Here is a 27,809-nt window from a genome sequence, read left to right on the forward strand (position 1 = left end):
GAAAGGGCAATGGTGAACCCCAGTGTCACAGGGAAACGGTGAACCCCAGTGTCACTGGGCGATGGTGAACCCAGTGTCACTGGGCGATGGTGAACCCCAGTGTCACTGTGCGATGGTGAACCCCAGTGTCACAGGGCGATGGTGAATCCCAGTGTCTCAGGATGATGGTAAACCCCAGTGTCACAGGGCGATGGTGAATCCCAGTGTCTCAGGGTGATGGTAAACCCCAGTGTCACAGGGCGATGGTGAACCCCAGTGTCACAGGGCGATGGTAAACCCCAGTGTCACAGGGCGATGGTGAACCCCAGTGTCTCAGGGCGATGGTGAACCCCAGTGTTACAGTGCGATGGTGAACCCCAGTGTCACAGGGCGATGGTGAACCAAAGTGTCACGGGGCGATGGTGAACCGCAGTGTGAAAGGGCGATGGTGAACCCCAGTGTCACAGGGCAATGGTGAATCCCAGTGTAACATGGCGATGGTGAACCCCAGTGTCACAGGGCGATGGTGAACCCCAGTGTCACAGGGTGATGGTGAACCCCAGTGTTACAGGGCGATGGTGAACCCCAGTGTCACAGGGCGATGGTGAACCCCAGTGTTACATGGCGATGGTGAACCCCAGTGTCACAGGGCGATGGTGAACCCGTGTCACAGGGCGATGATGGACCCCAGTATTCACAGGGCGATGGTGAACCCCAGTATCACAGGGCGATGGTGAACCCCAGTGTCACAGGGCGATGGTGAACGCCAGTGTCACAGGATGATGGTGAACCCCAGTGTTACAGGGCGATGTGAACCCCAGTGTCACAGGGCGATGGTGAACTCCAGTGTCACAGGGCGATGGTGAACCCCAATGTGAAAGGGCGATGGTGAACCCCAGTGTGAAAGGGCGATAGTGAACCCCAGTGTCACAGGGCGATGGTGAACCCCAGTGTCACAGGGCGATGGTAAATCCCAGTGGCACAGGGCAATGGTGAACCCCTCTGTGAAAGGGCGATGGTGAACCCCAGTGTCACAGGGTGATGGTGAACCCCAATGTTACAGGCGATGGTGAACCCTGTGTGAAAGGGCGATGGTGAACCCCAGTGTCACAGGGCAATGGTGAACCCCAGTGTGAAAGGGCGATGTTGAACCCCAGTGTCACAGGGCGATGGTGAACCCCAGTGTCACAGGGCGATGGTGAACCCCAGTGTCTCAGGGCGATGGTGAACCTAAATGTGAAAGGGCGATGGTGAACCTCAGTGTCACAGGGCGATGGTGAATCCCAGTGTTACAGGGCGATGGTGAACCCCAGTGTGAAAGGGCGATGGTAAACCCCAGTGTGAAAGGGCGATGGTGAACCCCAGTGTGAAAGGGCGATGGTGAACCCCAGTGTCACAGGGCTATGGTGAACCCCAGTGTTACAGGACGATGGTGAACCCCAGTGTTACAGGGCGATGGTGAACCCCAGTTTGAAAGGGCGATGGAGAACCCCAGTGTGAAAGGGCAATGGTGAACCCCAGTGTCACAGGGAAATGGTGAACCCCAGTGTCACTGGGCGATGGTGAACCCAGTGTCACTGGGTGATGGTGAACCCCAGTGTGAAAGGACGATGGTGAACCCCAGTGTTACAGGGCGATGGTGAACACCAGTTTGAAAGGGCGATGGAGAACCCCAGTGTGAAAGGGCAATGGTGAACCCCAGTGTCACAGGGAAATGGTGAACCCCAGTGTCACTGGGCGATGGTGAACCCAGTGTCACTGGGCGATGGTGAACCCCAGTGTCACTGTGCGATGGTGAACCCCAGTGTCACAGGGCGATGGTGAATCCCAGTGTCTCAGGATGATGGTAAACCCCAGTGTCACAGGGCGATGGTGAATCCCAGTGTCTCAGGGTGATGGTAAACCCCAGTGTCACAGGGCGATGGTGAACCCCAGTGTCACAGGGCGATGGTAAACCCCAGTGTCACAGGGCGATGGTGAACCCCAGTGTCTCAGGGCGATGGTGAACCCCAGTGTTACAGTGCGATGGTGAACCCCAGTGTCACAGGGCGATGGTGAACCAAAGTGTCACGGGGCGATGGTGAACCGCAGTGTGAAAGGGCGATGGTGAACCCCAGTGTCACAGGGCAATGGTGAATCCCAGTGTAACATGGCGATGGTGAACCCCAGTGTCACAGGGCGATGGTGAACCCCAGTGTCACAGGGTGATGGTGAACCCCAGTGTTACAGGGCGATGGTGAACCCCAGTGTCACAGGGCGATGGTGAACCCCAGTGTTACATGGCGATGGTGAACCCCAGTGTCACAGGGCGATGGTGAACCCGTGTCACAGGGCGATGATGGACCCCAGTATTCACAGGGCGATGGTGAACCCCAGTATCACAGGGCGATGGTGAACCCCAGTGTCACAGGGCGATGGTGAACGCCAGTGTCACAGGATGATGGTGAACCCCAGTGTTACAGGGCGATGTGAACCCCAGTGTCACAGGGCGATGGTGAACTCCAGTGTCACAGGGCGATGGTGAACCCCAATGTGAAAGGGCGATGGTGAACCCCAGTGTGAAAGGGCGATAGTGAACCCCAGTGTCACAGGGCGATGGTGAACCCCAGTGTCACAGGGCGATGGTAAATCCCAGTGGCACAGGGCAATGGTGAACCCCTCTGTGAAAGGGCGATGGTGAACCCCAGTGTCACAGGGTGATGGTGAACCCCAATGTTACAGGCGATGGTGAACCCTGTGTGAAAGGGCGATGGTGAACCCCAGTGTCACAGGGCAATGGTGAACCCCAGTGTGAAAGGGCGATGTTGAACCCCAGTGTCACAGGGCGATGGTGAACCCCAGTGTCACAGGGCGATGGTGAACCCCAGTGTCTCAGGGCGATGGTGAACCTAAATGTGAAAGGGCGATGGTGAACCTCAGTGTCACAGGGCGATGGTGAATCCCAGTGTTACAGGGCGATGGTGAACCCCAGTGTGAAAGGGCGATGGTAAACCCCAGTGTGAAAGGGCGATGGTGAACCCCAGTGTGAAAGGGCGATGGTGAACCCCAGTGTCACAGGGCTATGGTGAACCCCAGTGTTACAGGACGATGGTGAACCCCAGTGTTACAGGGCGATGGTGAACCCCAGTTTGAAAGGGCGATGGAGAACCCCAGTGTGAAAGGGCAATGGTGAACCCCAGTGTCACAGGGAAATGGTGAACCCCAGTGTCACTGGGCGATGGTGAACCCAGTGTCACTGGGTGATGGTGAACCCCAGTGTGAAAGGACGATGGTGAACCCCAGTGTTACAGGGCGATGGTGAACACCAGTTTGAAAGGGCGATGGAGAACCCCAGTGTGAAAGGGCAATGGTGAACCCCAGTGTCACAGGGAAATGGTGAACCCCAGTGTCACAGGGCGATGGTGAATCCCAGTGTCTCAGGATGATGGTAAACCCCAGTGTCACAGGGCGATGGTGAATCCCAGTGTCTCAGGGTGATGGTAAACCCCAGTGTCACAGGGCGATGGTGAACCCCAGTGTCACAGGGCGATGGTAAACCCCAGTGTCACAGGGCGAAGGTGAACCCCAGTGTCTCAGGGCGATGGTGAACCCCAGTGTTACAGGGCGATGGTGAACCCCAGTGTCACAGGGCGATGGTGAACCCCAATGTGAAAGGGCGATGGTGAACCCCAGTGTGAAAGGGCGATGGTGAACCCCAGTGTCACAGGGCGATGGTGAACCACAGTGTCACGGGGCGATGGTGAACCGCAGTGTGAAAGGGCGATGGTGAACCCCAGTGTCACAGGGCAATGGTGAATCCCAGTGTAACATGGCGATGGTGAACCCCAGTGTCACAGGGCGATGGTGAACCCCAGTGTCACAGGGTGATGGTGAACCCCAGTGTCACAGGGCGATGGTGAACCCCAGTGTCACAGGGCGATGGTGAACCCCAGTGTTACATAGTGATGGTGAACCCCAGTGTCACAGGGCGATGGTGAACCCGTGTCACAGCGCCATGATGGACCCCAGTATTCACAGGGCGATGGTGAACCCCAGTATCACAGGGCGATGGTGAACCCCAGTGTCACAGGGCGATGGTGAACCCCAGTGTCACAGGATGATGGTGAACCCCAGTGTGAAAGGGCGATAGTGAACCCCAGTGTCACAGGGCGATGGTAAATCCCAGTGGCACAGGGCAATGGTGAACCCCTCTGTGAAAGGGCAATGGTGAACCCCTCTGTGAAAGGGCGATGTTGAACCCCAGTGTCACAGGGTGATGGTGAACCCCAATGTTACAGGGCGATGGTGAACCCTGTGTGAAAGGGCGATGGTGAACCCCAGTGAACAGGGCGATGGTGAACCACAGTGTCACGGGGCGATGGTGAACCGCAGTGTGAAAGGGCGATGGTGAACCCCAGTGTCACAGGGCAATGGGAAACCCCAGTGTGAAAGGGCGATGGTGAACCCCAGTGTGAAAGGGCGATGGTGAACCCCAGTGTCACAGGGTGATGGTGAACCCCAGTGTTACAGGGCGATGGTGAACCCCAGTGTCACAGGGCAATGGTGAACCCCAGTGTGAAAGGGCGATGGTGAACCCCAGTGTGAAAGGGCGATTGTGAACCCGTGTCACAGCGCGATGATGGACCCCAGTATTCACAGGGCGATGGTGAACCCCAGTGTCACAGGGCGATGGTGAACCCCAGTGTCACAGGATGATGGTGAACCCCAGTGTTACAGGGCGATGTGAACCCCAGTGTCACAGGGCGATGGTGAACTCCAGTGTCACAGGGCGATGGTGAACCCCAATGTGAAAGGGCGATGGTGAACCCCAGTGTGAAAGGGCGATAGTGAACCCCAGTGTCACAGGGCGATGGTAAATCCCAGTGGCACAGGGCAATGGTGAACCCCTCTGTGAAAGGGCAATGGTGAACCCCTCTGTGAAAGGGCGATGTTGAACCCCAGTGTCACAGGGTGATGGTGAACCCCAATGTTACAGGGCGATGGTGAACCCTGTGTGAAAGGGCGATGGTGAACCCCAGTGTCACAGGGCGATGGTGAACCACAGTGTCACGGGGCGATGGTGAACCGCAGTGTGAAAGGGCGATGGTGAACCCCAGTGTCACAGGGCAATGGGAAACCCCAGTGTGAAAGGGCGATGGTGAACCCCAGTGTGAAAGGGCGATGGTGAACCCCAGTGTCACAGGGTGATGGTGAACCCCAGTGTTACAGGGCGATGGTGAACCCCAGTGTCACAGGGCAATGGTGAACCCCAGTGTGAAAGGGCGATGGTGAACCCCAGTGTGAAAGGGCGATTGTGAACCCGTGTCACAGCGCGATGATGGACCCCAGTATTCACAGGGCGATGGTGAACCCCAGTATCACAGGGCGATGGTGAACCCCAGTGTCACAGGGCGATGGTGAACCCCAGTGTCACAGGATGATGGTGAACCCCAGTGTTACAGGGCGATGGTGAATCCCAGTGTCTCAGGGTGATGGTAAACCCCAGTGTCACAGGGCGATGGTGAACTCCAGTGTCACAGGGCGATGGTAAACCCCAGTGTCACAGGGCGATGGTGAACCCCAGTGTCTCAGGGCGATGGTGAACCCCAGTGTTACAGGGCGATTGTGAACCCCAGTGTCACAGGGCGATGGTGAACCCCAATGTGAAAGGGCGATGGTGAACCCCAGTGTGAAAGGGCGATGGTGAACCCCAGTGTCACAGGGCGATGGTGAACCACAGTGTCACGGGGCGATGGTGAACCGCAGTGTGAAAGGGCGATGGTGAACCCCAGTGTGAAAGGGCGATGTTGAACCCCAGTGTAACATGGCGATGGTGAACCCCAGTGTCACAGGGCGATGGTGAACCCCAGTGTCACAGGGCGATGGTGAACCCCAGTGTCACAGGGCGATGGTGAACCCCAGTGTTACATGGCGATGGTGAACCCCAGTGTCACAGGGCGATGGTGAACCCGTGTCACAGGGCGATGATGGACCCCAGTATTCACAGGGCGATGGTGAACCTCAGTATCACAGGGCGATGGTGAACCCCAGTGTCACAGGGCGATGGTGAACCCCAGTGTCTCAGGGCGATGGTGAACCTCAATGTGAAAGGGCGATGGTGAACCCTAGTGTCACAGGGCGATGGTGAATCCCAGTGTCACAGGGCGATGGTGAACCCCAGTGTGAAAGGGCGACGGTGAACCCCAGTGTGAAAGGGCGATGGTGAACCCCAGTGTCACAGGCCGATGTTGAACCCCAGTGTCACAGGGCGATGGTGAACCCCAGTGTGAAAAGGCGATGGAGAACCCCAGTGTGAAAAGGTGATGGTGAACCCCAGTGTCACAGGGCGATGGTGGACCCCAGTGTCACTGGGCGATGGTGAACCCAGTGTCACTGGGCGTTGGTGAACCCAGTGTCACTGGGCGATGGTGAACCCCAGTGTCACAGGGCGATGGTGAATCCCAGTGTCTCAGGGCGATGGTAAACCCCAGTGTCACAGGACGACGGTGAATCCCAGTGTCACTGGGCGATGGTGAACCCCAGTGTCACTGGGCGATGGTGAACCCCAGTATCACAGGGCGATGTTGAATCCCAGTGTGTCAGGGTGATGGTAACCTCCAGTGTCACAGGACGACGGTGAATCCCAGTGTCACAGGATGATGGTGAACCCCAGTGTTACAGGGCGATGTGAACCCCAGTATCACAGGGCGATGGTGAACTCCAGTGTCACAGGGCGATGGTGAACCCCAATGTGAAAGGGCGATGGTGAACCCCAGTGTGAAAGGGCGATAGTGACCCCCAGTGTCACAGGGCGATGGTGAACCCCAGTGTCACAGGGCGATGGTAAATCCCAGTGGCACAGGGCAATGGTGAACCCCTCTGTGAAAGGCCGATGGTGAACCCCAGTGTCACAGGGTGATGGTGAACCCCAATGTTACAGGGCGATGGTGAACCCTGTGTGAAAGGGCGATGGTGAACCCCAGTGTCACAGGGCAATGGTGAACCCCAGTGTGAAAGGGCGATGTTGAACCCCAGTGTCACAGGGCGATGGTGAACCCCAGTGTTACAGGGCGATGGTGAACCCCAGTGTCACAGGGCGATGGTAAACCCCAGTGTGAAAGGGCGATGGTGAACCCCAGTGTTAAAGGGCGATGGTGAACCCCAGTGTCACAGGGCGATGGTGAACCCCAGTGTCAGAGGGCGATGGTGAACCCCAGTGTTACAGGGCGATGGTGAACCCCAGTGTGAAAGGGCGATGTTGAACCCCAGTGTCACAGGGCGATGGTGAACCCCAGTGTCACAGGGCGATGGTGAACCCCAGTGTTACAGGGCGATGGTGAACCCCAGTGTGAAAGGGCGATGGTAAACCCCAGTGTGAAAGGGCGATGGCGAACCCCAGTGTGAGAGGGTGGTGGTGAACCCCAGTGTCACAGGGCGATGGTGAACCCCAGTATCACAGGGCGATGGTGAACCCCAGTGTTAAAGGCGATGGTGACCCCCAGTGTGAAAGGGCGATGGAGAACCCCAGTGTCACAGGGCAATGGTGAACCCCAGTGTGAAAGGGTGATGTTGAACCCCAGTGTTACATGGCGATGGTGAACCCCAGTGTCACAGGGTGATGGTGAACCCCAGCGTCACAGGGCGATGGTGAACCCCAGTGTCTCAGGGCGATGGTGAACCTCAATGTGAAAGGGTGATGGTGAACCCCAGTGTCACAGGGCGATGGTGAATCCCAGTGTTACAGGGCGATGGTGAACCCCAGTGTGAAAGGGCGATAGTAAACCCCAGTGTGAAAGGGCGATGGTGAACCCCAGTGTGAAAGGGCGATGGTGAACCCCAGTGTCACAGGGCGATGGTGAACCCCAGTGTTAAAGGCGATGGTGACCCCCAGTGTGAAAGGGCGATGGAGAACCCCAGTGTCACAGGGCGATGGTGAACCACAGTATCACGGGGCGATGGTGAACCGCAGTGTGAAAGGGCGATGGTGAACCCCAGTATCACAGGGCGATGGTGAACCCCTGTGTGAAAGGGCGATGGTGAACCCCAGTGTCACAGGGCTATGGTGAACCCCAGTGTTACAGGGCGATGGTGAACCCCAGTGTTACAGGGCGATGGTGAACCCCAGTGTGAAAGGGCGATGGAGAACCCCAGTGTGAAAGGGCAATGGTGAACCCCAGTGTCACAGGGAAACGGTGAACCCCAGTGTCACTGGGCGATGGTGAACCCAGTGTCACTGGGCGATGGTGAACCCCAGTGTCACTGTGCGATGGTGAACCCCAGTGTCACAGGGCGATGGTGAATCCCAGTGTCTCAGGATGATGGTAAACCCCAGTGTCACAGGGCGATGGTGAATCCCAGTGTCTCAGGGTGATGGTAAACCCCAGTGTCACAGGGCGATGGTGAACCCCAGTGTCACAGGGCGATGGTAAACCCCAGTGTCACAGGGCGATGGTGAACCCCAGTGTCTCAGGGCGATGGTGAACCCCAGTGTTACAGTGCGATGGTGAACCCCAGTGTCACAGGGCGATGGTGAACCAAAGTGTCACGGGGCGATGGTGAACCGCAGTGTGAAAGGGCGATGGTGAACCCCAGTGTCACAGGGCAATGGTGAATCCCAGTGTAACATGGCGATGGTGAACCCCAGTGTCACAGGGCGATGGTGAACCCCAGTGTCACAGGGTGATGGTGAACCCCAGTGTTACAGGGCGATGGTGAACCCCAGTGTCACAGGGCGATGGTGAACCCCAGTGTTACATGGCGATGGTGAACCCCAGTGTCACAGGGCGATGGTGAACCCGTGTCACAGGGCGATGATGGACCCCAGTATTCACAGGGCGATGGTGAACCCCAGTATCACAGGGCGATGGTGAACCCCAGTGTCACAGGGCGATGGTGAACGCCAGTGTCACAGGATGATGGTGAACCCCAGTGTTACAGGGCGATGTGAACCCCAGTGTCACAGGGCGATGGTGAACTCCAGTGTCACAGGGCGATGGTGAACCCCAATGTGAAAGGGCGATGGTGAACCCCAGTGTGAAAGGGCGATAGTGAACCCCAGTGTCACAGGGCGATGGTGAACCCCAGTGTCACAGGGCGATGGTAAATCCCAGTGGCACAGGGCAATGGTGAACCCCTCTGTGAAAGGGCGATGGTGAACCCCAGTGTCACAGGGTGATGGTGAACCCCAATGTTACAGGCGATGGTGAACCCTGTGTGAAAGGGCGATGGTGAACCCCAGTGTCACAGGGCAATGGTGAACCCCAGTGTGAAAGGGCGATGTTGAACCCCAGTGTCACAGGGCGATGGTGAACCCCAGTGTCACAGGGCGATGGTGAACCCCAGTGTCTCAGGGCGATGGTGAACCTAAATGTGAAAGGGCGATGGTGAACCTCAGTGTCACAGGGCGATGGTGAATCCCAGTGTTACAGGGCGATGGTGAACCCCAGTGTGAAAGGGCGATGGTAAACCCCAGTGTGAAAGGGCGATGGTGAACCCCAGTGTGAAAGGGCGATGGTGAACCCCAGTGTCACAGGGCTATGGTGAACCCCAGTGTTACAGGACGATGGTGAACCCCAGTGTTACAGGGCGATGGTGAACCCCAGTTTGAAAGGGCGATGGAGAACCCCAGTGTGAAAGGGCAATGGTGAACCCCAGTGTCACAGGGAAATGGTGAACCCCAGTGTCACTGGGCGATGGTGAACCCAGTGTCACTGGGTGATGGTGAACCCCAGTGTGAAAGGACGATGGTGAACCCCAGTGTTACAGGGCGATGGTGAACACCAGTTTGAAAGGGCGATGGAGAACCCCAGTGTGAAAGGGCAATGGTGAACCCCAGTGTCACAGGGAAATGGTGAACCCCAGTGTCACTGGGCGATGGTGAACCCAGTGTCACTGGGCGATGGTGAACCCCAGTGTCACTGTGCGATGGTGAACCCCAGTGTCACAGGGCGATGGTGAGTCCCAGTGTCTCAGGATGATGGTAAACCCCAGTGTCACAGGGCGATGGTGAATCCCAGTGTCTCAGGGTGATGGTAAACCCCAGTGTCACAGGGCGATGGTGAACCCCAGTGTCACAGGGCGATGGTAAACCCCAGTGTCACAGGGCGATGGTGAACCCCAGTGTCTCAGGGCGATGGTGAACCCCAGTGTTACAGTGCGATGGTGAACCCCAGTGTCACAGGGCGATGGTGAACCAAAGTGTCACGGGGCGATGGTGAACCGCAGTGTGAAAGGGCGATGGTGAACCCCAGTGTCACAGGGCAATGGTGAATCCCAGTGTAACATGGCGATGGTGAACCCCAGTGTCACAGGGCGATGGTGAACCCCAGTGTCACAGGGTGATGGTGAACCCCAGTGTTACAGGGCGATGGTGAACCCCAGTGTCACAGGGCGATGGTGAACCCCAGTGTTACATGGCGATGGTGAACCCCAGTGTCACAGGGCGATGGTGAACCCGTGTCACAGGGCGATGATGGACCCCAGTATTCACAGGGCGATGGTGAACCCCAGTATCACAGGGCGATGGTGAACCCCAGTGTCACAGGGCGATGGTGAACGCCAGTGTCACAGGATGATGGTGAACCCCAGTGTTACAGGGCGATGTGAACCCCAGTGTCACAGGGCGATGGTGAACTCCAGTGTCACAGGGCGATGGTGAACCCCAATGTGAAAGGGCGATGGTGAACCCCAGTGTGAAAGGGCGATAGTGAACCCCAGTGTCACAGGGCGATGGTGAACCCCAGTGTCACAGGGCGATGGTAAATCCCAGTGGCACAGGGCAATGGTGAACCCCTCTGTGAAAGGGCGATGGTGAACCCCAGTGTCACAGGGTGATGGTGAACCCCAATGTTACAGGCGATGGTGAACCCTGTGTGAAAGGGCGATGGTGAACCCCAGTGTCACAGGGCAATGGTGAACCCCAGTGTGAAAGGGCGATGTTGAACCCCAGTGTCACAGGGCGATGGTGAACCCCAGTGTCACAGGGCGATGGTGAACCCCAGTGTCTCAGGGCGATGGTGAACCTAAATGTGAAAGGGCGATGGTGAACCTCAGTGTCACAGGGCGATGGTGAATCCCAGTGTTACAGGGCGATGGTGAACCCCAGTGTGAAAGGGCGATGGTAAACCCCAGTGTGAAAGGGCGATGGTGAACCCCAGTGTGAAAGGGCGATGGTGAACCCCAGTGTCACAGGGCTATGGTGAACCCCAGTGTTACAGGACGATGGTGAACCCCAGTGTTACAGGGCGATGGTGAACCCCAGTTTGAAAGGGCGATGGAGAACCCCAGTGTGAAAGGGCAATGGTGAACCCCAGTGTCACAGGGAAATGGTGAACCCCAGTGTCACTGGGCGATGGTGAACCCAGTGTCACTGGGTGATGGTGAACCCCAGTGTGAAAGGACGATGGTGAACCCCAGTGTTACAGGGCGATGGTGAACACCAGTTTGAAAGGGCGATGGAGAACCCCAGTGTGAAAGGGCAATGGTGAACCCCAGTGTCACAGGGAAATGGTGAACCCCAGTGTCACAGGGCGATGGTGAATCCCAGTGTCTCAGGATGATGGTAAACCCCAGTGTCACAGGGCGATGGTGAATCCCAGTGTCTCAGGGTGATGGTAAACCCCAGTGTCACAGGGCGATGGTGAACCCCAGTGTCACAGGGCGATGGTAAACCCCAGTGTCACAGGGCGAAGGTGAACCCCAGTGTCTCAGGGCGATGGTGAACCCCAGTGTTACAGGGCGATGGTGAACCCCAGTGTCACAGGGCGATGGTGAACCCCAATGTGAAAGGGCGATGGTGAACCCCAGTGTGAAAGGGCGATGGTGAACCCCAGTGTCACAGGGCGATGGTGAACCACAGTGTCACGGGGCGATGGTGAACCGCAGTGTGAAAGGGCGATGGTGAACCCCAGTGTCACAGGGCAATGGTGAATCCCAGTGTAACATGGCGATGGTGAACCCCAGTGTCACAGGGCGATGGTGAACCCCAGTGTCACAGGGTGATGGTGAACCCCAGTGTCACAGGGCGATGGTGAACCCCAGTGTCACAGGGCGATGGTGAACCCCAGTGTTACATAGTGATGGTGAACCCCAGTGTCACAGGGCGATGGTGAACCCGTGTCACAGCGCCATGATGGACCCCAGTATTCACAGGGCGATGGTGAACCCCAGTATCACAGGGCGATGGTGAACCCCAGTGTCACAGGGCGATGGTGAACCCCAGTGTCACAGGATGATGGTGAACCCCAGTGTGAAAGGGCGATAGTGAACCCCAGTGTCACAGGGCGATGGTAAATCCCAGTGGCACAGGGCAATGGTGAACCCCTCTGTGAAAGGGCAATGGTGAACCCCTCTGTGAAAGGGCGATGTTGAACCCCAGTGTCACAGGGTGATGGTGAACCCCAATGTTACAGGGCGATGGTGAACCCTGTGTGAAAGGGCGATGGTGAACCCCAGTGAACAGGGCGATGGTGAACCACAGTGTCACGGGGCGATGGTGAACCGCAGTGTGAAAGGGCGATGGTGAACCCCAGTGTCACAGGGCAATGGGAAACCCCAGTGTGAAAGGGCGATGGTGAACCCCAGTGTGAAAGGGCGATGGTGAACCCCAGTGTCACAGGGTGATGGTGAACCCCAGTGTTACAGGGCGATGGTGAACCCCAGTGTCACAGGGCAATGGTGAACCCCAGTGTGAAAGGGCGATGGTGAACCCCAGTGTGAAAGGGCGATTGTGAACCCGTGTCACAGCGCGATGATGGACCCCAGTATTCACAGGGCGATGGTGAACCCCAGTGTCACAGGGCGATGGTGAACCCCAGTGTCACAGGATGATGGTGAACCCCAGTGTTACAGGGCGATGTGAACCCCAGTGTCACAGGGCGATGGTGAACTCCAGTGTCACAGGGCGATGGTGAACCCCAATGTGAAAGGGCGATGGTGAACCCCAGTGTGAAAGGGCGATAGTGAACCCCAGTGTCACAGGGCGATGGTAAATCCCAGTGGCACAGGGCAATGGTGAACCCCTCTGTGAAAGGGCAATGGTGAACCCCTCTGTGAAAGGGCGATGTTGAACCCCAGTGTCACAGGGTGATGGTGAACCCCAATGTTACAGGGCGATGGTGAACCCTGTGTGAAAGGGCGATGGTGAACCCCAGTGTCACAGGGCGATGGTGAACCACAGTGTCACGGGGCGATGGTGAACCGCAGTGTGAAAGGGCGATGGTGAACCCCAGTGTCACAGGGCAATGGGAAACCCCAGTGTGAAAGGGCGATGGTGAACCCCAGTGTGAAAGGGCGATGGTGAACCCCAGTGTCACAGGGTGATGGTGAACCCCAGTGTTACAGGGCGATGGTGAACCCCAGTGTCACAGGGCAATGGTGAACCCCAGTGTGAAAGGGCGATGGTGAACCCCAGTGTGAAAGGGCGATTGTGAACCCGTGTCACAGCGCGATGATGGACCCCAGTATTCACAGGGCGATGGTGAACCCCAGTATCACAGGGCGATGGTGAACCCCAGTGTCACAGGGCGATGGTGAACCCCAGTGTCACAGGATGATGGTGAACCCCAGTGTTACAGGGCGATGGTGAATCCCAGTGTCTCAGGGTGATGGTAAACCCCAGTGTCACAGGGCGATGGTGAACTCCAGTGTCACAGGGCGATGGTAAACCCCAGTGTCACAGGGCGATGGTGAACCCCAGTGTCTCAGGGCGATGGTGAACCCCAGTGTTACAGGGCGATTGTGAACCCCAGTGTCACAGGGCGATGGTGAACCCCAATGTGAAAGGGCGATGGTGAACCCCAGTGTGAAAGGGCGATGGTGAACCCCAGTGTCACAGGGCGATGGTGAACCACAGTGTCACGGGGCGATGGTGAACCGCAGTGTGAAAGGGCGATGGTGAACCCCAGTGTGAAAGGGCGATGTTGAACCCCAGTGTAACATGGCGATGGTGAACCCCAGTGTCACAGGGCGATGGTGAACCCCAGTGTCACAGGGCGATGGTGAACCCCAGTGTCACAGGGCGATGGTGAACCCCAGTGTTACATGGCGATGGTGAACCCCAGTGTCACAGGGCGATGGTGAACCCGTGTCACAGGGCGATGATGGACCCCAGTATTCACAGGGCGATGGTGAACCTCAGTATCACAGGGCGATGGTGAACCCCAGTGTCACAGGGCGATGGTGAACCCCAGTGTCTCAGGGCGATGGTGAACCTCAATGTGAAAGGGCGATGGTGAACCCTAGTGTCACAGGGCGATGGTGAATCCCAGTGTCACAGGGCGATGGTGAACCCCAGTGTGAAAGGGCGACGGTGAACCCCAGTGTGAAAGGGCGATGGTGAACCCCAGTGTCACAGGCCGATGTTGAACCCCAGTGTCACAGGGCGATGGTGAACCCCAGTGTGAAAAGGCGATGGAGAACCCCAGTGTGAAAAGGTGATGGTGAACCCCAGTGTCACAGGGCGATGGTGGACCCCAGTGTCACTGGGCGATGGTGAACCCAGTGTCACTGGGCGTTGGTGAACCCAGTGTCACTGGGCGATGGTGAACCCCAGTGTCACAGGGCGATGGTGAATCCCAGTGTCTCAGGGCGATGGTAAACCCCAGTGTCACAGGACGACGGTGAATCCCAGTGTCACTGGGCGATGGTGAACCCCAGTGTCACTGGGCGATGGTGAACCCCAGTATCACAGGGCGATGTTGAATCCCAGTGTGTCAGGGTGATGGTAACCTCCAGTGTCACAGGACGACGGTGAATCCCAGTGTCACAGGATGATGGTGAACCCCAGTGTTACAGGGCGATGTGAACCCCAGTATCACAGGGCGATGGTGAACTCCAGTGTCACAGGGCGATGGTGAACCCCAATGTGAAAGGGCGATGGTGAACCCCAGTGTGAAAGGGCGATAGTGACCCCCAGTGTCACAGGGTGATGGTGAACCCCAATGTTACAGGGCGATGGTGAACCCTGTGTGAAAGGGCGATGGTGAACCCCAGTGTCACAGGGCAATGGTGAACCCCAGTGTGAAAGGGCGATGTTGAACCCCAGTGTCACAGGGCGATGGTGAACCCCAGTGTTACAGGGCGATGGTGAACCCCAGTGTCACAGGGCGATGGTAAACCCCAGTGTGAAAGGGCGATGGTGAACCCCAGTGTTAAAGGGCGATGGTGAACCCCAGTGTCACAGGGCGATGGTGAACCCCAGTGTCAGAGGGCGATGGTGAACCCCAGTGTTACAGGGCGATGGTGAACCCCAGTGTGAAAGGGCGATGTTGAACCCCAGTGTCACAGGGCGATGGTGAACCCCAGTGTTACAGGGCGATGGTGAACCCCAGTGTCACAGGGCGATGGTAAACCCCAGTGTGAAAGGGCGATGGTGAACCCCAGTGTCACAGGGCGATGGTAAATCCCAGTGGCACAGGGCAATGGTGAACCCCTCTGTGAAAGGCCGATGGTGAACCCCAGTGTCACAGGGTGATGGTGAACCCCAATGTTACAGGGCGATGGTGAACCCTGTGTGAAAGGGCGATGGTGAACCCCAGTGTCACAGGGCAATGGTGAACCCCAGTGTGAAAGGGCGATGTTGAACCCCAGTGTCACAGGGCGATGGTGAACCCCAGTGTTACAGGGCGATGGTGAACCCCAGTGTCACAGGGCGATGGTAAACCCCAGTGTGAAAGGGCGATGGTGAACCCCAGTGTTAAAGGGCGATGGTGAACCCCAGTGTCACAGGGCGATGGTGAACCCCAGTGTCAGAGGGCGATGGTGAACCCCAGTGTTACAGGGCGATGGTGAACCCCAGTGTGAAAGGGCGATGTTGAACCCCAGTGTCACAGGGCGATGGTGAACCCCAGTGTCACAGGGCGATGGTGAACCCCAGTGTTACAGGGCGATGGTGAACCCCAGTGTGAAAGGGCGATGGAGAACCCCAGTGTGAAAGGGCGATGGTGAACCCCAGTGTCACAGGGAAATGGTGAACCCCAGTGTCACTGGGCGATGGTGAACCCAGTGTCACTGGGCGATGGTGAACCCCAGTGTCACTGGGCGATGGTGAACCCCAGTGTCACAGGGCGATGGCGAATCCCAGTGTCTCAGGATGATGGTAAACCCCAGTGTCACAGGGCGATGGTGAATCCCAGTGTCTCAGGGTGATGGTAAACCCCAGTGTCACAGGGCGATGGTGAACCCCAGTGTCACAAGGCAATGGTGAACCACAGTGTCACAGGGCAATGGTGAACCCCTGTGTGAAAGGGCGATGGTGAACCACAGTGTCACAGGGCGATGCTGAATCCGAGTGTCACAGGGCGATGGTGAACCCCAGTGTCACAGAGCGATGGTGAACCCCAGTGTGAAAGGGCGATGGTGAACCCCAGTGTCACAGGGCGATGGTAAACCCCAGTGTCACAGGGCGATGGTGAACCCCAGTGTCTCAGGGCGATGGTGAACCCCAGTGTTACAGGGCGATGGTGAACCCCAGTGTCACAGGGCGATGGTGAACTCCAGTGTCACAGGGCGATGGTGAACCACAGTGTCACGGGCGATGGTGAACCGCAGTGTGAAAGGGCGATGGTGAACCCCAGTATCACAGGGCGATGGTGAACCCCTGTGTGAAAGGGCGATGGTGAACCCCAGTGTCACAGGGCGATGGTGAATCCCAGTGTGAAAGGGCTATGTTGAACCCCAGTGTTACATGGCGATGGTGAACCCCAGTGTCACAGGGCGATGGTGAACCCCAGTGTCACAGGGTGATGGTGAACCCCAGTGTCACAGGGCGATGGTGAACCCCAGTGTCACAGGGCGATGGTGAACCCCAGTGTCTCAGGGCGATGGTGAACCTCAATGTGAAATGGTGATGGTGAACCCCAGTGTGAAAGGGCGATGGTGAACCCCAGTGTGAAAGGGCGATGGTAAACCCCAGTGTGAAAGGGCGATGGTGAACTCCAGTGTGAAAGGGCGATGGTGAACCCCAGTGTCACAGGGTGATGGTGAACCCCAGTATCACAGGGCGATGGTGAACCCCAGTGTTACAGGGCGATGGAGAACCCCAGTGTGAAAGGGCGATGGTGAACCCCAGTGTCACAGGGAAATGGTGAACCCCAGTGTCACTGGGCGATGGTGAACCCAGTGTCACTGGGCGATGGTGAACCCCAGTGTCACTGGGCGATGGTGAACTCCAGTGTCACAGGGCGATGGTGAATCCCAGTGTCTCAGGGTGATGGTAAACCCCAGTGTCACAGGGCGATGGTGAATCCCAGTGTCTCAGGGCGATGGTGAACCCCAGTGTCACAAGGCAATGGTGAACCCCAGTGTCACAGGGCAATGGTGAACCCCAGTGTCACAGGGCAATGTTGAACCCCAGTGTCACAGGGCGATGTTGAACCACAGCGTGAAACGGCGATGGTGAACCCCAGTGTCACAGGGCGATGGTGAACCCCAGTGTTACAGGGCATTGGTGAGCCCCAGTGCCACAGGGCAATGGTGAACCCCAGTGTGAAAGGGCGATGGTGACCCACAGTGTCACAGGGCGATGCTGAATCCTAGTGTCACAGGGCGATGGTGAACCCCAGTGTCACAGAGCGATGGTGAACCCCAGTGTCACAGGGCGATGGTGAACCCCAGTGTCACAGGGCGATGGTAAACCCCAGTGTCACAGGGCGATGGTGAACCCCAGTGTCTCAGGGCGATGGTGAACCCCAGTGTTACAGGGCGATGGTGAACCCCAGTGTCACAGGGCGATGGTGAACCCCAATGTGAAAGGGCGATGGTAAACCCCAGTGTCACAGGGCGATGGTGAACCCCAGTGTCGCAGGGCGATGGTGAACCCCAGTGTGAAAGGGCGATGGTGAACCCCAGTGTCACAGGGCGATGGTGAACCGCAGTGTGAAAGTGCGATGGTGAACCCCAGTATCACAGGGCGATGGTGAACCCCAGTGTGAAAGGGCGATGGTGAACCCCAGTGTGAAAGGGTGATGGTGAACCCCAGTGTCACGGGGCGATAGTGAACCCCAGTGCCACAGGGCGATGGTGAACCCCAGTGTCACGGGGTGATAGTGAACCCCAGTGTCACAGGGCGATGGTGAACCCCAGTGTGAAAGGGCGATGGTGAACCCCAGTGTGAAAGGGTGATGGTGAACCACAGTGTCACGGGGCGATGGTGAACCCCAATGTCATAGGGTGATGGTGAACCCATGTGTCACAGGGCATTGGTGAACCCCACACTCACAGGGCGATTCTGAACCCCAGTGTTAAAGAGGTAATATTTATTGCAATGATCTTCAACCATTTAAGCCATTGTATGACATTGAGCATTGTTCACATCAACACATGTTGCTCAATTCTGGATTTACTGCAGCACTTTCACCATTCAGATTGGGTTGAGTACTTCCAGTGAGCTGGAATCATTGTGGAGAACAGTTTCAAACTGCACCTGCATGTCCTTAACATTTCAAAGGCTATATGTGAACATGCCATAATTTTGAACTTTCAAGGTGAGTTAAACCGCATGAAGGATTGTTTACGGTTCAACTGGGCTTGGTACTGTGCTGGCTTAATGGAGCACTCACAAACATAAGCAGTGTTGTAAAAATTCTCTGGCACACTGTTATCTGATCTAGTGTAAATAATTAAACTTATGCCCACAGGGATAGAGTTGAGAATCCTGTTTATTTGCTGGTAACTTGTCGCGTTTTTTCGCGTCTGGGCTTGTTGTAAGGCTTCTTGTAACATAGGCATTAAATGGAGTCATGGTGACAGAGCAGAACCATTAGGAATACACAGCACTCCGTGCGTCAGCCTGTCCATGAGAATTATGCCAGTTCACTGGAGGTACTTGAGAATAATAAATCGGAGAAAAATGTTACTTTAAACAGTTTCAATACGTTGCTATAGTGAAAAGTTCCACATGATCTGGGGAACAATGGTGCCTGTGCGTTTGCTAAATCATAAATTCATTCTTCTAGAGTATTTTAGAATTTTCTTTCCAGCAATGAACACAGGATTCCTCCCCACTATCTTGTTAACATATTATGACCAGCAGAAATCTCCAACCCGCTGGCTATTTAATCAGTGAGCTTTTGAACCACAATTTTGGTTCCTATTATCAAACTGAAAAGGCAAGTGGTACCACAGTGCCCGGACGAAAATACACACCTCACTATCAGCTTCACTCTTCCACCTTAAAATGGATCAAAGGTCCCCATGTGAATCAGTTCCCAAATGTTCTGCCCAATGTGGACCATAGGAACAGGAGTAGGCCATGCAGTCCTTCAAGCCTCTTCCGCCATTCAATTCGATCATTCATACCAACAAGGTCCCAGATTCAATCCCTCGGTCTGATTTCAGTGGGTAGAGATGGGGAGTGCTACAATTGGTCTGAATTAGAGGGGGAGAATAGCGACTTGAGTTGCCACTGCTACTTATTATCCAGTGTCTTCTGCCAGAAAGCATGGACATTGGGTGAACAAAGAATTGGGCTCAAGTGTGATGCTGCCTTTGGTGGAATAGCAACAAGAAAAGCTTGCCATTTAATAGGTGATTCCTTTCTCACTCTAGCTGCCAGCCTCACTCATTCCATCACAATCTCTTTTGTTTCTCTATCTCATCAATATTACTAGGGTCTGTTTTTCTCTGAACAATCCTCTCTTGTTATCCCTGAGCAATCCTAGACATCCTTCCTTTCTGATTCTCACACCCAGTGATGGTGAGTCTCACACCCAGTGATAGTGGTTTTCACACCCAGTGATAGTGAGTCTCACACCCAGTGATGGTGAGTCTCACACCCAGTGATGGTGAGTCTCATACCCAGTGATAGTGAGTCTCACACCCAGTGATGGTGATTTTCACACCCAGTGATAGTGATTTTCACACCCAGTGATAGTGAGTCTCACACCCAGTGATAGTGATTTTCACACCCAGTGATAGTGAGTCTCACACCCAGTGATGGTGATTTTCACACCCAGTGATGGTGAGTCTCACACCCAGTGATAGTGATTTTCACACCCAGTGATAGTGAGTCTCACACCCAGTGATAGTGAGTCTCACACCCAGTGATAGTGATTTTCACACCCAGTGATGGTGAGTCTCACACCCAGTGATAGTGATTTTCACACCCAGTGATGGTGAGTCTCACACCCAGTGATAGTGATTTTCACACCCAGTGATAGTGAGTCTCACACCTAATGAAACTGTTATCCTCTCATTATCACACCCAGTGATGAAGGTCTCTTGTTCCCATTCTTAACCTGCTAACTAAATTCATGGTGACTAGATTTCTAATAACAGATGGAAAGTGATTTAGGGACGTAGTCGAAAATGAAAGAAGGAACTGGACACTACGACGTTAGAAAAGAGTCTAAGTACTGAGTACCGAGATGCGACCTCTGCTGCTGACCCTGGTGGACTTTTAGGGCTCAGGATGAGCTCCCCGACTTGTGTCCCATTAAAAGTGCATCTGGGCATTTGTCCACTGCAGAATCCTGAAAATTGGACCAAAGTTTGCCTGGCTGGGGTAGGAGGAGGGCTGTGGGTGGGGAAAGGAGATTGCTGAGTTGCTCCTGAAACCAAAAGATACAGTAAAGAAAAAAAAATGTTTTTTTGTTCAGCGATCCAAGCCATGATCACAGCCTGGCCTCCCAGGTCATCCTCACAACAACCTGTTGCTGGGGTGGTACATATGGTTTGATCGTACAGCAGGTCCCACTCACGGTGTGGGTTACAGGTAAGAGTCTGTGTTCCATGTTTTTATCGAATGTGTGAGGTTGCAGCCCGTGTTCCATTATTTGAAGGGGCTGCTCCTCAAGTTCTGGTTGCACTTCAGTCTCACACTCCTGATCTTTGGGCACCCTGTGTGGAGGGGAGCGGGCAGGTCGGAAGGCCTCCTCGTAGGACTGCTCCTGGGCATGGCCAAGGGGGCCATCAGCCAGTCCAGGCAGCGGGCGGTCGTTCATCCCGACTGCCTGCCTCTCTTCCGCGGTTACATCCGAGCCAGGGTGTCCCTGGAGATGGAGCACGCAGTGTCCACCGGTACGCTCGCGGCCTTCCGCAAGAGGTGGGCGCCGGAGAGACGTAGTACATCATCATCCCCGGAAACCAAATTTTAATTTGATCATTTAAGTTTAAAGTTTAATTTGTTTAGTGCTACCCGCCCCCCCCCCCCCCCAGCTTTTAGCCAGGGGGAACTTGTATAATTTCTGTTTTTAGTGCCCTGAAAACCCCCCCCCCCAAAAAAAAGGGACACTGAAAAAAAATTAATTTTGGAGTGTGACCCCCCCTTGCAGGGGACATTTGTTTAAAGTACACAACTAAAATTTACAGGTACCCTTGATGTAGGGAGACCCCCTCGACCGCCCTCCACACTTGGATAACTGCATGTTCTTTGAATAATGCAATGGGACCTTCGATGTTGACCAGGATGGAGAGACTGGGCCTTGGTTTAACATCCTCTCTGAGGCTAAAACCTCATAACAATGCAGCACTCAGTACTGTGCTGGAGTTCCCAGCCTAGGTCATGTATTTAAGTCCTGGAGTGGGATTGATAGCGTGCCCTTCAGCTGTCCCCTGCTGGGCATTTCTCCACAGCAATGTGGTCGAGATAGTATTGTGGATCAAACTAACATTCACGGGATGCTTACACATCTCAAGGGAGATGGCGCGGGGATCAGTTAAAGGGGTTGAAGCCAGAGAAAGCACCAAAGCCAAACTCGATTTATCCAAAGAAACTGAAGGAAATGGCTGAGGTTGTGGTGAAACCCTAGCAAATATTTTCAATCTTTCACCGAGAACCTGGGTAGCACCAGATGATTGGAGGGATTTGCATGCGATGTTCTTAGTTAAAAAAAGGATTAATCACAACTAAGTAATTATAGACTGATGGCTAGTATGCTCAGGTTTGACAGGGGATATCCAGCACAGCTTCAGAAAGCAGAGGTCACAATTGACAAACCGGGTTTGGTATTTGAAGACGTTACTCCAACAGTAGATCAAGCGGATCCAGTAAATGGTAGCTAAATGGATTTCCAAGCCTTTCGATTAAGTGTGGTCAGAGAGAATTTGCCCACATTCGCCACCCCCCCCCGCCCCCCCAATTGGCCTGGGTTTTTAAATCTGGTTTTTCAGCTCTCCCAAAAGATCACATGGTTTTGGGTGGGGGTGGAGAGGGTATATATTGTGATACACAAGGTATCATAATTGTGTGGGACAGATTATAACACAGGTGGGTGTAGATTAAAGGTGGCAGGAAAGGAGAAATTATCAACTGCTCTCCAAAGGTTCAAGTTCAATGTCAGGTGGCTGCAGCCAAAGCAAGCAGGGTCCTGGGTGGTACCGCCCAAACTATTCTATAAAGAACTGGGGCCACAATATGAAAGAAAGGCTTGCATTTATAACAACAATAACTTGCATTTATTTGTATAGCGTCTTTAACGTAGTAAAACATCCAAAGCACTTCACAGGAGCGTTATCAAACAAAATTTGACACCGAGCCACAATAGGGTTAAGGAGCGTCTTAAAGGAGGTAAGAGAGGCGGAGCGTTTTAGGGAGGGAATTCCTGAGCTTAGACCTTGGCAGATGGTGTCCCGGCCGCCAATGGTGGCGTGATTAAAAGCGAGGATGCGCAAGAGGCCAGATTTGGAGGAGCATGGATGTCTTGGAGGGATGTCGGATTGGAGGAGGATATAGAGATAGGGGGGGGGGGGGGAAGAGACCATATGTATCGCCTTTCACGACCTCAGGACATCTGAAATGCTTTACAGCCAATGATGTACTTTTTAAAGTGTAGTCACTGTTGTAATGTAAGAAACGTGTCAGCCAATTTGCGCACAAGAACCCATAAACAGCAATGTGATAATGACCAGCCAATCTGTTTTTTTTTAATGATGTTGATTGAGGGATAAATATTGGCCAGGACATCGGAGGGAACTCCCCAGCTCCACTTCGAAATAGTGCCATGGTATCTTTTACACCCACCTGAGAGGGCAGACGGAACCTCGGTTTAACGTCTAATCCAAAAGATGGTACCTCCGACAGTGCAGCACTCCCTCAATATTGCACTGGAGTGTCGGCCTGGATTTTCTTGTGCTCAAGTCTCTGGAGTGGGACCCAAAACCTTCTGACTCAAAGACAAAAGTGCTTCCAACTGAGCCACTTCATATAAGGTTTATATAAGGCTTTGGTGAGACCTCATCTACAGTATTGTCTATCATTTTGGTCCCCTCACCTTAAGGACATTTTTCAGCTCTAGATAAGGTGCAGAGAAGGGCAACAAGGATGATCCCTGGCACAGATGCATTTAACTATGGTGATCGGCTTCATGCCTTGGCTTTGAATATGCTGGAGTGGTGTAGACTGAGAGGGGTTCTGATTCAAGTCTTTAAAGTTATTAAAGGTACAGGTAACATACAGGTGGACAGATTGTTTGAGATGATTGGGCCGGACAGAACTAGGGTCCACCAACTTAAATTGAGTGATGTTGGATGTGTGGAAGTTATATTTTTCTCATTAGACACATTTCTGGAAACTACAAGATCATGGCTGAAGGAAAGATCAATTTTGGGTAATAACCAATGGGTTGGGACCTGACTGCCATTTAGTGGTTGGAGACGAGGTTTTGACAGAGGTTCTTTAATTGGCTCTTTTTTTTTTAACCTCCCCAGGAGGTGAGGTAGCAAGGGAAAGAATGTGAGGGGAAATATGGAGATAAATCCAGTTAGAAATAGGGTCTAAAGGCCTTTTTTCGTCTCGAGTACAAAACACAACACACGACATAACAACGCAACACTGGGAATTCTGCCCATGTCCCATCATTGTATGTTCCCTGATGTTTTTATTTGATTCTGTAGAGGGGATCCAGAGGCCAGACTCAGGTGATTAATATAATTCTTGTTTACCTGCCTGCACTGTTCATGCTCACTGTCTCCTTCCCCAAAAGCTAAAACCAAGCAACTTAATTGTTCCAATTCTTCCTATTCAGAGTTCCAGCTTCTTCTTTCCTCAAATGAAGGAGAAACATTCGCACAATCACCAAGTAACTAGCATTTGAATTTGCTTAATTCAATACCAGCTCTCATTAACTTTTACACAGATACTCTCCATAGGCAATTTAGTGCAATTAACTTCCTGTCCAAATATCAGATTGAAAACCTTTGAAACTTGTCAGTTAGGATACCCTGGGGCCAGGGGTGAAATTGTCCCATTTACCACTCTATCTTTATCAACTCAAACCCCTCGTTTGCTGATTGAAATGCATCAGAAATGGTCCTCATGCCAGGAAACAATTATCTTCATTAACCACAGAATATTTGAAAAGCAATTCACTTTTAAAAATAAGCTCTGGAGTTGTTACTGAGAAAAATGATCATGTTTTTTGGCCATTGAGAAAACACTAGCACTTCTACACTAGGAGATTGGTAATTCAGCCTTACCGTGCAGTGACAACAGGTGACCTCTTTCCTACTTCTAGAGAGGCTGCTGTGGGCTCGTCCCCGAGTGAGTGAGTATCCTTAGACAACTGCTGCAGCCTGGAGCTCAGCTCGCTTATTACAGTGGGTTTGCTGCCCTCGACCATCTGAATGGGCCTGGGCTCAACAGGATCCCCCCACAACTTGGACTTTCTCTGTATGAGGTAGCGAGACCGCCCTACGCCGGGGGGCAGCGCGGACGGCTGGTGTTGGGCAACAAGCTCACTGTCTGAGGTCTGCTTCAAGAGAGGGTCCCTGAATGTGACTGGCCCTTTGTTGAGTTGGGACTTTAGCTTTGGCTTTGGAGGCACTGGAGGCTTCTCGAGTATGAAGGTCTGTCCATCAGCAAATGACGTGTAGGTGTCCAAGGGCTCGCCGCTCTCCGACGACAATGTTGACATGCTGGAGACGGTTGAAATCGTGCTTGTGGTTTCCAAGTGATGGTCACTACTGCTTCTCGTGTCTATTTCTTCTACACCCGAGTCCACGCTTGCTTCTGAAGGTGGGGCATCTGAAGACTTCCCTGAGGGTGAAATGCCAGTAGTTGAAGGTGCTGCAGTTGGAGGTCTACTGGGATGGCTGGCAGTTTTCTCAGCCTTGGCTTGGACGAAGATGCCATTTGCGAATTCATCAGGAGGTGGCACAAGCCCAATCTTTGCAAGTTCTTCTCTTGTTTCTTCATCGCTAGAGGACAGCAGTGGAGGGAGCGAAACGGAAAATGGCTCCACATCTTCATCAGAGCTTCCTTGAGTTTGGGTTTTCCCAGGTGCTTCAGTAGGTGGAGGCTCAGAAACAGCACTGGGTTGCTGGGAAGCTTGGGTCTCGGTAGGGGATGGTTGAGGCTGTGGTGGTGATGGCTTCAAGGCAGTTGTTGGAGTATTTTGAAGTTCGGACTCTTGCCCATTACTTGTTGCGTGGACCATCAGTAGCCCTGCTGTTTTCTGCTGTGATGTATCCACTATGTTGATAAGCATGCTTTTTTTCTCTTCCACTCTCTTCTCTTCTCTCTCTGTCTTCTCAATCTGCCCGGGCCTGGTTTCTACTTCTTTCCTCAGTGTGGTAGGAGTTCCCCACTGATGTTTCACAGTTACTGGCACCCCGGATGTCGGACTATAGCCTGCTTTGGTCTCTTGTGAAAAGGGTGGCGACATGAGGCCCTCGGCTTCTGTTTTCTTTGTCTCTTTGCTGTGGCTCTCGATGTACGGAGGGGCGTTTCTCTCCTGGGCTTTAACAGTTTCATTGCTTCCGGCCGCCCGCTGATGCTGTGTTTCGGCGACTAGTGCCCGCTGTCTTGCGGCCAGCGCAAGTGCCAGTGGTGAGTTGGGATCCAGCGGCTTTCCTGTGAGGGGATGTATAAAAGTCACAGGCGTACTTGCTGGTGGTCTTGAGGAGGGGGCAGGTGTAGGGATTGGTGAACGGAGAGACCTGTCACTGCTACTCAGTAGTCTCTCGTCGACTGACCTAGACTGTTGCAGAGCTGGGATGTTGGGTGCTGTGTCGCTTTCAATGGCACCTACAGAAAGGAAGACTGTTGATTTCCTCTTCTCTTCCAACCGTTTTTCTCGGTCCCGTACTGCTCCTGCAATGGCGACAGCAAGGGGGCTGGCCAGATCTTGCCCGTCTTCCTGAACTTTGCTGATTAACTCTCTCTGTTGCTGCTCATACTCTTTGCCGGAGTGCTGGGCTATCCTCCTGGCTAATAACTCCTTGCCCGCCATGGAGGAACCAGCTGCTGATGCTCTCTCTATTGCGTCTTCGACCTGGAACTGCTTGACCAGAGGGCTTTTCTTACGAAGTGGCTTTGTTGGTGCAAAAAGGCCCACGTTGAACTGGCCCACGTTTGCGTATGGGTTGTCGACCATCTTTGCCTTCCGTTTGCTTTTTTCTTGAGGGGTTGGCGAGGGACTGGGCCACGGGATGTCTGTTGGTTCTACAGGATAGTAGGATGAATCCTGAAGGATTATCATTGACCTGGCCCTTTTCTGCCTCTCTACCGGAGGTACAGGACTCCGACTTGGCTCATAGACCTCTGCCGTCGTCACCACCTGTTGCCCCCCGTGAATTTTCGCTTCTGTGTTGGGCTTAAAGCTGGACCGCACATTGTCATAAGTTCGCCCTGGGGGAGGGGGTGGGGAGAAAGGAGGAGGAGGGCCCGTGTCTAAAAGATATGGGGAGGGTGGTGGCGGAGGGGCTATCTGAGGAGGTGGGGGTATGCCCAGTCCTTCCCGAAGTGTGTCTTGCATGGATGTGCTGCGTAAAAACCTTCCCTCCATAGCTGTGACTGTCAGTTTATCGTCCTCAGAGGCTCCTGCAATACATGATAAAAAGTACCTTGTAATTTACACATATCTTGTCGGCTCTCTCAGCAACATCTTAGGCAGGCAATGAATTACTTAGGCAGTACAGTGAACATTGCTGTGTACCTAAATCAGGTGGCCATGATTGTGCACAACAAGAGGACAAAGAACTGTTGAGGGAGTATGAGCAGCTAGGGGCCAAATTAAAAAGCAGAACCATAAAGTTAATAATCTTTGGATTACTACCTGAGCCATGAGCAAATTTGCATAGGGTAAATAAGACCAGAGAGTTAAACACGTGGCTCAAAGACTGGTGTGGAAGAAATGCGTTTTGGTTCATTGGACACTGGCACCAGTACTGGGGTAAGAGGGAATTGTTCCGTTGGGACGGGCTCCACTTAGACCGTGCTGGGACTAGGGTACTGGCGAATCTAATAACTAGGACTGTAGAGAGGGCTTTAAACTAATTAGTGTGGGGGAGGATTCAGGTGAGCGAAAATGTAAAAAGTCAAAGAATAAGGAGAAGACAATAGAGCAGGGTAGCACCGGGGGAAATGAAAACCAGAGCATGACAGGAAGGGACAGAATGTATAAACATAAAGATGAATCAGAAAGTGGGGTCAAAGCAGGAAAAAAATGGTTAAAAAAACAAATTTAAAAGCTCTGTATCTGAATGCACATAGCATTCGTAACAAAATAGATGAGTTGACGGCACAAATAGATACAAATGGGTATGATCTGATAGCCATTACAGAGATGTGGTTGCAAGGTGACCAGGACTGGGAACTAAATATTCAGGGGTATTTGACAATTCAGAAGAACAGACAGAAAGGAAAGGAGGCGGGGTAGCACTGTTAATAAAGGATGAGATCAGTGCGTTAGTGAGAAATGATATTGGCTCAGAAGATCACGATGTTGAATCAGTTTGGGTGGAGATAAGGAATAATAAAGGGAAAAAGTCGCTGGAGGGCATGGTCTATACGTCCCCTAACATTAGCTACATTGTTGGATGGAGTATAAATCAAGAAATAATGGAGGCTTGTAAAAAAGGAACGGCAATAACCTTCATATTGATTGGTCAAAGCAAATTGGCCAGGGTAGCCCTGG

The 27,809-nt window shown here is 53.6% G+C and overlaps 1 protein-coding gene across 1 annotated transcript in view; it reads right to left on the reverse strand.

The window, feature by feature from the left end:
• shank3a (SH3 and multiple ankyrin repeat domains 3a) overlaps positions 1-27,809 on the reverse strand; it is a 1,463,579-nt gene that overhangs the window by 118,617 nt on the left and 1,317,153 nt on the right. The window contains exon 21 of the mRNA XM_070897277.1: positions 24,370-26,713. Within this exon, the coding sequence (XP_070753378.1) occupies positions 24,370-26,713 (2,344 nt within the window). The remainder of the gene's footprint in view (positions 1-24,369; positions 26,714-27,809) is intronic.

Source organism: Pristiophorus japonicus, chromosome 13, assembly GCF_044704955.1.
Source record: "Pristiophorus japonicus isolate sPriJap1 chromosome 13, sPriJap1.hap1, whole genome shotgun sequence".
In the NCBI taxonomy this organism is placed as follows: Eukaryota; Metazoa; Chordata; class Chondrichthyes; family Pristiophoridae; genus Pristiophorus; species Pristiophorus japonicus.